General features: G+C 44.4%; 1 protein-coding gene across 1 annotated transcript; it reads right to left on the bottom strand.

Annotated features, from left to right (window-relative positions):
* Positions 1-42: 42 nt before the first annotated feature.
* On the bottom strand, positions 43-3,408 carry LAMTOR4 (late endosomal/lysosomal adaptor, MAPK and MTOR activator 4). Its single transcript, XM_019987975.2, has 4 exons — positions 3,281-3,408; positions 2,709-2,789; positions 720-837; positions 43-371 (listed from the first exon to the last, which is right to left on the bottom strand). The coding sequence occupies exons 1-4, from the start codon at positions 3,281-3,283 to the stop codon at positions 274-276; spliced, it is 300 nt and encodes a 99-aa protein (XP_019843534.1). The 5' UTR covers positions 3,284-3,408; the 3' UTR covers positions 43-273.
* Positions 3,409-13,475: the final 10,067 nt, after the last annotated feature.

The raw sequence follows: 13,475 nt of genomic DNA on the forward strand, positions 1-13,475 counted from the left end.
GTATGACTCTCCTCCCCCAATACACACAACACATCCCCGGGCCCAGGAACATCATACTCATGTTTATTAGGGAGGCTGAGAAGAAGGGAGGTCCCCTCACCTTCACTCTCCTTAACAGAGTACAAAGTCCCCGAGCCTCTGCCCTTCCAGGTCGGGGTGGGGAAGCGGGTGAGCAGACAGCTTTAGTTCTAGTGGCACCAAGAGAGAGGCCGCGGAGGTTCCCGTCTTTCTCATCACAGAGGTTCCTCCTCTGCCCCTCGCCCTCGGGCAGGCTCACACGTCAATGGGCTCCCGGCCTCGGTTCTGCCTCTTCACCACAAACACCCTCTGTCCCGACACGGTCACAAGCAGTGTGTGTTCTCCAAAGACCACTGGAGGGGAGACGCACCTTCCCCCAGCCCAGAAGAGGGAAGGGAGCAGAGAGTTAGTGGGTTGTGGGGGCCTCCGTGGGGGTTGCACACAAACCGGCTAGGATCCAAAGCCAAAGGAATTCAACAGTTCAAAGCTCAGAGATTAGAAGATGGGAGGTCTCCATTAAATCCCCTCCCTCCTCTTGCTTTTCTCATAGTTCTGATACAGGGGTAAATACCAAGGGGAAGACAGGGATTCCAGAAGAGATGGTGGGCAGCTGGTAGGGGACAGGTGTCTTTCCCTGAAAAGAGTGGCCCTGGGGAGCAGCACCCCCGCTCCCTTCCCCACCACCAGAGGCCGGGGCTCACCCGACAGACGCTTGAAGGGTACGCTCATGCCTTGGTGCAGCCGGAAACCGCAGGCCGTGCTGACGAGCTCAGAGATGGCGCTGGCAGCCTGCTCGTCATTCTCCAGATCCCCAGATGACTGCACACAGAGGGAGGGGGGCAGGAATCAGGGAACAGACTGGGAGGCAATTCCAAGAACACTTTGGTGGTAGCATGTATAACCTCTCTGTCTCCACTTTCCGATACCCCAACATCACCCCTAGTTTTGGAAAAACCTAAAACTTTCCTATGACATTGTTGCCCCTCTTGATGCCATCTTGTTCCAAAATACTGGGCTTCCCGAGGAAGCAGGAACTTTCATCCATTTCTTTACTGACCCTGTTTCCCTAATCCCTGAATCTTGGTTTCTCTCCCTGTCTCCACTTATTTGAAAAAAACCACATTCTCACAGATCAGTGCCCACCCACCACAGCTAGTCCCAGGCTCCATCTTTTCCCATTCCCCATTTGTCACCCTGTCTGCAGAACCTGAAACATAAACATCCCTTTTGTCTCTGAACCCCTTCGGACTACCTAGCCCTTGAGTAATGACGTCACAGTGGCCTGGGCTTCCTCTTTTCTGGTAATGATCTCAACTTCTTACCTCCTCAGTGTGGCCCTCCTGCTGGATTCTATACGTTTCCTCATCTGTAAATTGGGGACATCAGTACCTATCTTACGTGCTTGTGAGTGTCACAAGAGTACTGGGGCAAGATGCTCACACTAGCTCCTGGCATTATCTATCTAACTGCTATTCAGTTCAGTTCAGTCGCTCAGTTGTGTCTGACTCTTTGCAACCCCATGGACCGCAGCATGCCAGGCCTCCCTGTCCATCACCAACTCCTGGAGTTTACCCTATTTTTCTATATCAAACTCAGTATTTAAAGCTGCACTATCAAAATCCCCCTTACCTCTTCCCCTCCCCAATCAACTTCCTTTCTTAAGTCCTTGCTGGTTAGGGGACCATCATTCTAGACTTGAGTTCAAAGTCTTACAGGATGGAAAAGTATCCCCTTTATTACTGAACTCAAGTCATTACAAAGACAAATTGATTCTTCCTTTAAAAACCCCTTCTCTCCTTGCTCCTCCTCATTGCAACCAGAGGTTTCATACTTACATTTTGGCAATAGCATCCCTGCTTTTGAATCCCACCCCTTCTGGCTTACCTTTAGCTTTACCTAACAGAACAATGCCACTCAATCACTTCATCAGCTTGTTTCTGTTCAAAAATCCTTCAAGATTAATCCAAATGTGTTAACTCCCAAGAGAGCCAAATGTGTTAACCTAGCCTTGAAAGTCCTTCACAATCGGACCTTTCCTCACCATATCCTCTTCTTCCCCCAAATGTTTCCAAATCTTTTCAACATAACTCCATCACCAATTCAGACAGGCTGGTGTTACACTCCTGCAAAATGTCCACCTCCCAACCCTGAATATTCTTTTTTTCCTGTCATCTATCCATCTTTGAAGCCCAGATGAATTCTTACCTCGTCCAAGGAAGGTTCCTTGCCAAAACACAAGTTATAATATGAAGGGCTGAATCCTTCACTTTCTGGACTCCTTCAGCTGGGTTAACCACACGCACTACTTTAAACTTTTAGCCTTAAGCCTTGTCTCTCTAGCTAAATTGAAAACTTCCAGAGCTGACACTGTATTGTACTACAGAACAAAATACCAAACCTCTTCAATACATACCAAATAAAGACATACTCAAGAGTACCTTGAGTATTGTCAGTTATCAACAAATCTGTAACTTGCCTGCCTTTGGTAAAGTCGGTAAACCTCTTTTACCTCAGGACAGTTACAAGACTAAGAGTCCAGAGATTGATTAATTGATTTAATTCCTACATGCCAGGCGTGATACCAGGTAAAGACCAAGAATAGAAACCAATCGGGCCAAACAGGGCAACATTAGAAGGCATCCTAGGGTCGTGTGTACTTGGAGCACGCCCCTCCCGCTTCCAGAACGCACCGCCAGCACCGCGCCTTCACTCAGCACCAGGTAGCCAAGCTGGTCGGGGATTCGCTCCAGCCCCTGGGTCAGTGCCGAAGTCTGGTGGGTAAAGATGCAATTAGTGAGCAGCGGGCCGAAAGGATGGCCCTTGGGCAACCCGAGTGTCTCTCTTGACAGTGCCCCCTGCCCCCGCTCCAGGCCTCTTTACCCAGCCAGGGCCTTTCCAGACCTTCTTCCCTCTACACGGCCTCAACACTGATGCTCCTGAGCCTCCGTCAGTCCTCTCCTTCACCCGGGCTCCACCAGCTTTCCACACGTCACCTTTGCTACCCCACGGGACCCCTCCCCAAACCCACCTGTGGCCTGCGCCTCCCCCTCAGACTAGTCCCCAGCTTCTACACACCCTCCCAGCGACTTCTCCTTAGCCTTCTACGTCGCCACCCCTCCCTTCTCCATTTCCTTCCAGTCCCGGGGAGAACAGGAGGTGAGGCCGGAGGGCACGCTCAGGACCCGGCAACCAAAGAGATTGGGGGACAGGGGTAAGGAACCCCCGGCGCGGCGCGTAATTCCGCGCATGCGTCCTCACTCACCATCGCAGCTCTAGGTGCTAGGGGCGCCTGCAGCCAGACCTTGCTTCCGGCTCCAGGCCGCGGTCACGTGCTTCCCCCGGCGGTCTCCTCCTCCAGCCCTGCCCAGCCCGACTTTAGTCCCGCCCCCAGGATGCCGATTGGAGAGTGGCTACGTCATCAGACTTACTCTGCCAGTGCGGAGCGCCGCTTCCGAGACGCTCGCGCATTGGCCGCACATCCTCCTGAACATTAATCTCCCTTCCCCTTAGCCCCAGAGCACGAAGGTAGGGGGCGTGTTGGCGGTGGGCGGGTCTGGAGGCGGGGCCGGAGGGAGGCCGGGCTGAGAGTTTGCGCCTGTGCACACGGGGACGGCGGGGGGGCAGATTCCAACAAAGCTAGGCGGCTCACTAGTGGAATCCTGACAAAGCCAAAAGACGTAGATAAAGAGCTATTCAGATGCTACTCTTGTGCCTACTTCAGGCAGCTCTCTGACAGGAATTTGTTCCAAAGCGATTTTTCGTCCCGGGATTCTGTAAGAAACTGTGTGATAGAGCATTATCCTTCCCTAGCCAAGGGAGCTGCAATACTGAATATTCTCTGCCAGGAATAATTAGAAAATGACCTTGGGGTAACTTTTTAAATATTTGAGTGTCATTTAGAAATTTTGTTTTAATTTAAGTAGTTTTTAGACCTGCTGCAATATTAATGTGAGGCAAAATGATGATAAACAGTAATAAAAAAGCTTGATGAGGATTTGGAGACATTGGAGCCCTCATACATTGCTGGTAGGGATGTAAAATAGTGCAGTTGCAGTGGGAAACAGATTGGTGCTTCCTCTGAAAGTTAAATAGAGTTACTATATTTATAAATGAAAATTAAATGGGACCTAAAAATTCCACTCCTAAATACATACCTAAGAGAACTGAAAACTGTATGTTTACACAAAAACTTGTACACGGATGTTTATGGCAGCATCACTCATAATTGCCCCCAAATGGAAAGCAACCCAAATATTCATAAACTGAAGACCAGATAAAGCAATGTGGCATATCCATACAGTGGAATATTATCCAGTTGTAAAAAGGAATGAGGTACTGATCTATGCTATCACACGGATAAACTTTGAAAACATCATGCTAAGTGATGGAACTCAGACCATCCAGGCCACATATCATCTGGGTGTATCTGTAAGATGTCTACACTGGGCAAATTCATAGAGACAGAAAGCAGATTAGTGGTTGCGGGGGGCTGAGCAGAGGGGGAAATGGGGAGTGACCGCTAATAGGTGTGTTGGATGATGAAAATGTCTTGGAATTACAGAGTTATGATGGTTTCACAACCTTGTGGATGTAATGAAAACTACTGAATTGTACAGTTTAAAAGGGTGAATTTTACAGTATGTGAATCATATCAATAAAATAAAACTGCTGTTGCTTGAGGAGAAAACCAGTTAGAGAAGATGGATGCCTTTTTAAAAATCAGGTACGATTATAATATAAAATTTAAATTGGAGGGGGATGTAGAGAGAGAAAATTCTGTGGAGATGCTTGGTCTGCAAAACCTTCTGTGGCCTTGTGGAATCTTTTTTTTTTTTTTTAGCACACACTGGTTCCAAGCATTTTCATCTATACACTGGCCAAATCCTCATTAACCGTCTTTGTAATAATATCCCCAGATACTATATAGATGAGGAAGTGGAAACTTGAGAGAGATTGAGCCTTGCTCACGGCACACAGCTGGCAAGTGACAGAGCCAGATTCCAGTCTAAGTCTGCTGTTGCTGAGGCTGAGGCTTTTTCCACTGCTCCACTGGCCAACTTTTTTTTTTTGAAGTTACACTTGATTTTACCTCAGAAATTGCCAGTTCTCATTGTTCTTGACACAGAGGAACCTTTCACAGGACAATGCTCAGCAGCCATCGCTAGAATTGTTTCATTTACACAAACAGCTTGAAACATGCTACTTATGAAGGAAGCAAAGTCTTTCATTCATCTGGTGTTTATTGAGTGCCTTCTATGTACCACACACACACTGTTCTTGAAACTGGAGATACAGCATTGAATACAAATGAAACATATTTTTTTATTGTTTTCAAGGAGCCCTGGGGCAGAGGGTGAGCCAGATAATAAATTAATAAATAAGAAAATAAGTATATTGAGCAGTGAGAAATGCTATGCAGAGCAGAGTTCTGCATAAAGCAGAGTTCCATTTACAGGACTTAGAGCTAGAGAATTCTCTAAAACAGACCTTATTAAAATTTCTGTCTTTCCTTAGGCTCCCCACAGCTTAGTCACTTTTCCTCAGTTGCCTCTTTTTCCTCTACCTGCTATAAAAAGCACGTAGATTTGTCCATTTCATTGGATCTTCATTTCCTTGTGAGGGCTCCCATTAAGTAAATTTGTATGCTTTTCTCCTGCTAATCTGTCTTCTGTCAAGTTAATTCTTAGGCCCAGCTGAAAACCCTAAGAGGGTAGAGGTAAAAAAAAAAAAATGCCTCCCCTACACTGTGAAGGTGCTTCTAAGGTAGGAAAAATATTCAGTTTTGAATAAAGCACATTAGCTTCCATGATGTGGATGGCCTTCATCCAATCGACGGAAGGTCTTAAGAGAAAAGGCTGAGGTTTCCGGAGAAGAAGGAATTCTCATCAAGAATTTAATTACATAGAAATGTTAGGGGAAGCACACTGATTGAAACTGCCCACCCTGGCCAGGCACCATAGTAACTATTTGCATGAGTACAGAAACGCTCCTGAGTTCCAGGCTGTTGCCCAGCAGATTTCAGACTCAAAACTGCAACATCAGCCCTTCCCTGAATTTCCAGTCTGCTGGCCTAGCCTACAGATTCAAGACTTACCAGTCCCCACATATTGTGAGCTAATTCCTCAAAATAAATATGCTCTCTCCCACCAACCCCATCCCCTTATTCTCTTGAGAACGCTGACTAACACAGTGGTTAACTCATGGCTGGTTCCTGTGGGTTTGGCATCTTTGCTGCCTCCCTTTGCATTCTTTTTCTTTTTGATTCTGATTTTTGGGGGTCGTTGTTTGCTTTGAAACTAGACCTCCTTGCCTGTCACACACAACCTCCTTTTCTCTTATTTTCCTAGAACCAATTATTACCCTATCAAACAGCCATCAACAGACTCCCCATTTCCAACTCTGCCCTTCTTGGTTCTCTTCACCCTGATGACACCAGTTCAACCAGCACTTTTCAAGGACTACAGGATAAGCATCATGTGCTTTGGGAATAAAATGGTGAAAACACACAGCCCTGAGCCGTGAGTGCTCAGCTTGTAAGTGAACAAGGCAGGCATGGAGTCACGTGAAGTGTAGTAAGAGTAACACTTGAGAGATGAGCCCCTTCAATCCCCTGGGACAAGCCATGTGCACTGGGAGGGGTTGAGTTAAGGGTGAATAAAAGGATGCGTGGTTTCCAGTCAGGAGGCTCTGCTAGGCTGAGGGGTGGCGGGGGCGGGGGGGCGGGGGGTATTGGGATCTTTTGGCAATGGACTCAGACAGGAAGGAGCAGGCCAGCTCTGCCTCTGGGATGGATGAAAACATGTTATTTTACATGTCTGGATTTGTTCCCTCCTTTTCAAAAGAAGGAAGGGCAAAGAGCAGAGTTAGAGATCCAGAGGCCAAAATAAAAACGTCTCTAAAAACTAGAAGGAAGTCTTGGGAGAAAAGCTGGGACAATGTAGGAAAAAATCATTAATTCGCAACTTAACATAGATTCTGGGGATCTAGAGGTGAATGCTTAAATGGAAAGTGTTGAATTCTCCAAGCCCTAATTAAAGGAATGGCATTATTTAAAATCAAGAAAATGGTGCCCCAAATTATACACACCTTTCTAAGTCTTGGAAACATGTTTATCCTTGGCAATTAATAAATTGCAATTTGGCATATAGGAAAGAAGTTTTGTAGGTAGCAGTGTGCTAGGTTTTGAGGTAGACACTGGAATTTCAAAGGTGGACTAGGTCCTCATCTTCAAGGAACTCACTGTCAAGAAGCCCAGTGAGCACTCACTGGATATTCTTTTTTTATATGTATTTACATTTTTGAAAAATTAAATCGTGGATATTACAAATGCTATGTGCCGTCCCTTTGGGCTCTGCCAGTGCCGCCTGGTGTGAGTGGAGCACCAGTTCTCGTGGCCTTGTTGCCTCCAGATGAAGGTGCAAGTTCAGGTCCACACTTTGCCCTACTGATGTCAGGTGGGGGCGTGCAGTGCCAGCCAGTGTTTCTTCATGCCATTTTTTCCTGCTGTTTTGTTGCCATGTGGGAACAGACACTTAGATCCCTCCTGGAGTCAATTTCATTTTGAATAGCTTGTATGTTACTTTGCATTGTTTACACCCTACAGAGAACCCATTAGCTAGCTTGCAAATGGAAATATTCTTTAAGAATACTCAGTGGATGGAATACATAGCAGAAGGGATACCACTTGAGAGTGAATTAGTAAGGTGAAGAATTACTCCAGAACTCACTACTGTTCTTTAGAACTCTCTTTACTCTGTTACAGTTAATAATTCTTTATATTAACTTTCCCTGTTCAGATTAACATGTGATTTCTTTTTCTCCTGATTGAACACTAGTAATTCCTAATAAATCACCTTTTGACATTTCTATTTTTCTCAGTAATACAAATAGCCCTGGAATTTCAGTGGCTGTTTGACACAAGTAAAGTTTATTTTCAACTCACCTGAAGTCCCGCCAGTGTCTGGGAGCAGGCTTTTACACTGCTGTCCTCCAAGCTGCCACATCGGAACCCAGGCCCCTTTCATCCTACAACTCCACTGTCCCCTTGGGCCTCCCCAGAGGTCACTACTGGGTCCTCTGCACTCAGCACACTGGTGAGCTGAGAGAGACAGAGACAGAGAACAAAGGATTGCATGAGATGTTTTGAAGCCAGGCATGAAAATGGTGTGCATCTTCCCTGCCTAAGTTCCAATGACCACAACCTACTCGTGGTCCAAACAGGGAATTTGGGAAGCATTGTCTTCAGGAAAAGAAGATGCAACTAGCTAGCTCCTCCTTCCCATCTTTCTAATGTATTTACAATAATTTTGTGTTGTTATTGTTCAGTTGCTAAGTTGTATCTGACTCTTTGCAACCTGCGTGGACTGCAGCATGCCAGGCTCCTCTGACCTCTATTATCTCCTTTGCAAATTCAAATTCATGTCCATTGAGTCAGTGATGCTATCTAACCATCCCAGCCTCTTAGACATAGTAATCTGTGTTTATATTTTATAATTATATAAATATTTTCCTCTTCGTAGTCAAAACAAATACTATCATTTAGTTTCTTGTGTTTCCTTGGCTCTCTCTCTTTTTTCCTCTCCCTTCCTTCCTTTCTTTTTTTTTCTTTCTTTCTACTTTTCATGAGTAAATAGCACCTGTGGTGTCCAGGCATTCTTCTAGGTTCTAGGAACATAGCAGTGACCACCACCAACAAGAAAAGATTCCTGTTTTGTGGTGCACACACTCCAGTGAAAAGACTCAGAAACAGGTAACAAAATAAATATACATAAGATTCTGAAGAATGAAAATTTTTCTGCAAGAAAAAAAATAATGTGAAAGTGCAAGATGGTGAGGAGGCGGAAGATAGATTAGATGGTCAGGAAAGATGCTTCTGAGGCAGTTTCATTTGGGCTGGGCCCAGAGATAAAAGGGCTTTCCTGGTGGCTCAGAAGGTAAAGAATTCATCTGCAATGCAGGAGACCTGGGTTCGATCCCTGGGTTGAGAAGATCCCCTGGAGGAGGGCATGGCAACCCACTCCAGTGTTCTTTTTTTTTTTTTTTTTTTAAATAATCTCTGCCATATTTAATTTCTTTTTTTTTTTTTTTGCCTGGAGAATCCCCATGGACAGAGGAGCCTGGCGGGCTACAGTCCGTGGGGTCACAAAGAATCGGACTCGACTGAGTGACAAAGCACACACACACATTCAGATAAGAAGCAGCCAGCTCTGTGATGATCTTGGTGATCATCTCTGGTTCATTCAACCCTCTGCCTCTTTTCAACTGCACCTGTGTATCGGAACACGCTTGGAGAAAAAGTTGTCTCTGAACTTTCTCACTGACTGTTCTCACTTTAGAGTCTGACCACAAACCTCAGGGAGGCCCTACTGCTGCACAGCAATCACAGTGGTTCTCAGAATGTGATCCCCAGGCCGGCAGCATCAGCATCACCTGCAGCTTGTAAGATATACAGCTTCTCGGGCCCCACCCCAAACCTACAGAACCAGGAGTTCTGGAATCAGGACCGCCAGATTCAGGAGGAGCTCAGGCTTCCCAGGTGACTTGTGGTAAAAGAATCCTGCCAGTGTGGGAGATGCAGGTCCCATTCCTGGGTCTGGAAGATCCCCTGGAGGAGGAGATGGCAACCCACTCTAGTATCCGGTGAGCTACAGTCCAGGGGGTCTCAAAGAGTTGGACATGACTGATCGACTGAGAACGCACACACAGGGAGCTCAGTCTGTTTCAAAAAGTCCTCCAGGTGATTCTGACGTGCACTGAAGTTTGAGCCACCGCCCTGGTGCCCCTGTATTTCTCCTCTCTCCTGAAACTTTCTGCATCCCCACACTCAGCTGATGACCTAACCTACTTTCTTGAACAAAATGAAGCAATAACTTTCCACACTCCCATCTGCAACTTCATCTCTACACCTTATCCCCTGTGCCCACTCAAGAGCATCACTCAGCCAATTTCTCCCTCTTCCTCCTAAATCATCTTTCCTCTCAACAGCCTTCTTTTCATCACATTCCCATCAGCATATAAACATGTTACTTTTTACTTTATTTGCATGTGCTTAAGTATTTTTGAGTGAATTTCACACATCATGATGTTCCACTCCCAAATATTTCAGTATAAACCTTTAAAAATCAGGATATCTCTTTAACAAGTGGTGCTGGGAAAACTGGTCAACCACTTGTAAAAGAATGAAACTAGAACACTTTATAACACCATACACAAAAATAAACTCAAAATGGATTAAAGATCTAAACATAAGACCAGAAACTATAAAACTCCTAGAGGAGAACATAGGCAAAACACTCTCCGACATACATCACAGCAGGATCCTGTATGACCCACCTCCCAGAATATTGGAAATAAAAGCAAAAATAAACAAATGGGACCTAATTAAACTTAAAAGCTTCTGTACAACAAAGGAGACTATAAGCAAGGTGAAAATACAGCCTTCAGAATGGGAGAAAATAATAGCAAATGAAGCAACTGACAAACAACTAATCTCAAAAATATACAAGCAACTCCTACAGCTCAATTCCAGAAAAATAAATGACCCAATCAAAAAATGGGAAAAGAACTAAAAAGACATTTCTCCAAAGAAGACATACAGATGGCTAACAAACACATGAAAAGATGCTCAACATCACTCATTATCAGAGAAATGCAAATCAAAACCACTATGAGGTACCATTTCACGCCAGTCAGAATGGCTGCGATCCAAAAGTCTACAAGCAATAAATGCTGGAGAGGGTGTGGAGAAAAGGGAACCCTCTTACACTATTGGTGGGAATGCAAACTAGTACAGCCACTATGGAGAACAGTGTGGAGATTCCTTTATAAACTGGAAATAGAACTGCCATATGACCCAGCAATCCCACTACTGGGCATACACACTGAGGAAACTAGAATTGAAAGAGACACATGTACCCCAATGTTCATCACAGCACTGTTTATAATAGCCAGGACATGGAAGCAACCTAGATGTCCATCAGCAGATGAATGGATAAGAAAGCAGTGGTACATATACACAATGGAGTATTATTCAGCCATTAAAAAGAATGCATTTGAATCAGTTCTAATGAGGTGGATGAAAGTGGAGCCTATTATACAGAGTGAGGTAAGCAAGAAAGAAAAACACCAATACAGTATACTAACGCATATATATGGAATTTAGAAACATGGTAACAATAACCTTGTATATGAGACAGCAAAAGAGACACAGATGTACAGAACAGTCTTTTGGACTCTGTGGGAGAGGGAGAGGGTGGGATGATTTGGGAGAATGGCATGGAAACGTGTATATCATATATGAAACGAGTCGCTAGTCCAGGTTCGATGCATGATACTGGATGCTTGGGGCTGGTGCACTGGGACGACCCAGAGGGATGGTACAGGGAGGGAGGAGGGAGGAGGGTTCAGGATGGGGAACACGTGTATACCTGTGGTGGATTCATGTTGATATATGGCAAAACCAATACAATATTGTAAAGTTTAAAAAAAAAATCGGGTTAACCAAAAGTAGATTCTACATAACCAAAACTAGATTCTTTTCATCTAGTATCCAGTTCATAATCGAGTTTCTTCAATTGTCCTTCAAGAGTTTATGCAATTGTTTTTTCAAAGCCAAATCCATTCTGGGATCTGGCTGTTTTGTCCCTTGATTTTTAAAATTTATTTTTATTTACTCATTATGTGACTGTGCTATAAGCTCCCAGCATGTGGGAGCTTAGTTCCCTGACCAGGGATTCAACTCATGTCCTCTGCACTGCAGGTGGATTCTTAACCACTGGACCACCAGGGAGGTCCCTAGTTTGTGCTTTTTAATGAATTGTTTAATTCATCAGTTCAGTTCAATTCAGTCACTCAGTCATGTCCGGCTCTTTGCAACCCCATGGACTGCAGCACGCCAGGCCTTCCTGTCCATCACCAACTCCCAGAGTTCACTCAAACTCATGTCCATTGAGTCGGTGATGCCATCCAACCATCTCATCCTCTGTCATCCCCTTCTCCTCCTGCCCTCAATCTTTCCCAGCATCAGGGTCTTTTCAAATGAGTCAGCTCTTCGCATCAGGTGGCCAAAGTACTGGAGTTTCAGCTTTAGCATCAGTCCTTCCAAAGAAATCCCAGGGCTGATCTCCTTCAGAATGGACTGGTTGGATCTCCTGGCAGTCCAAGGGACTCTCTAGAGTCTTCTCCAACACCATAGTTCAAAAGCATCAATTCTTTGGTGCTCAGCTTCCTTTATAATCCAACTCTCACATCCACACATGACTACTGGAAAAACCATAGCCTTGACTAGATGGACCTTTGTTGGCAAAGTGATATCTCTGCTTTTTAATATGCTGTCTAGGTTGGTCATAACTTTCCTTCCAAGGAGTAAGTAAGTGTCTTTTAATTTCATGGCTGCAGTCACCATCTGCAGTGACTTTGGAGCCCCCCAAAATAAAGTCTGCCACTGTTTCCCCATCTATTTGCCATCAAGTGGTGGGACCGGATGCCATGATCTTAGTTTTCTGAATGTTGAGCTTTAAGCCAACGTTTTCACTCTCCTCTTTCACTTTCATCAAGAAGCTCTTTAGTTCTTCACTTTCTGCCATAAGTGTGGTGTCATCTGCATAATTGAGGTTATTGATATTTCTCCCAGCAATCTTGATTCCAGCTTGTGCTTCATCCAGCCCAGCATTTCTTATGAGGTACTCTGCATATAAGTTAAATAAGCAGGATGACAATATACAGCCTTGATGTACTCCTTTTTCTATTTGAAACCAGTCTGTTGTTCCATGACCAGTTCTAACTGTTGCTTCCTGACCTGCATATAGATTTCTCAAGAGGCAGGTCAGGTGGTCTGGTATTCCCATCTCTTTCAGAATTTTCCACAGTTTATTGTGATCCACACAGTCAAAGGCTTTGGTATAGTCAAAAAGCAGAAATAGATCTCAGATGTCAAATTTATGTGCATGGAGCTGTTTGCAATATTCCCTTATTTTAATGTCTGCAGAGCCTGTAGCCATAGCCTCTGTTTCCTTCCTGGCATTGGTTATTTTTGTCTTCTCTGTTTTTTCATTTGATTTTCCTATATTTTCAATCAAATGTGATTAGGTATGGATTTCTCAAAAATTTCTGTTTTGGCTTTGTTGAGATATTTGCGACAGTAGATCCATGCCCCTCATTGTGTCTATTTCTGGGAAATTCTCAGCCATTATCTCTTCAAATTTTTTTTCTCACTGTTTTCTCCAAGCTCAATTAGATGCTATTTGTTTATTTTTGGTTTTATTTTCTTTAGGAGATGGATCCAAAAAACTCTTGTGATTTATGTCAAAGAATGTTTGTCTAAGTTTTTATGAATGAAGAGACAACCTACTGAATGGGGGAAAATATTTGCAAATCACATGACCAATAATAAATTAATATTCAACATATCTAAACTGATCATACAACTCAACACCAAACAAACAACCCGATTAAAAAAT

Source organism: Bos indicus, chromosome 25, assembly GCF_029378745.1.
Source record: "Bos indicus isolate NIAB-ARS_2022 breed Sahiwal x Tharparkar chromosome 25, NIAB-ARS_B.indTharparkar_mat_pri_1.0, whole genome shotgun sequence".
Lineage (NCBI taxonomy): Eukaryota > Metazoa > Chordata > Mammalia > Artiodactyla > Bovidae > Bos > Bos indicus.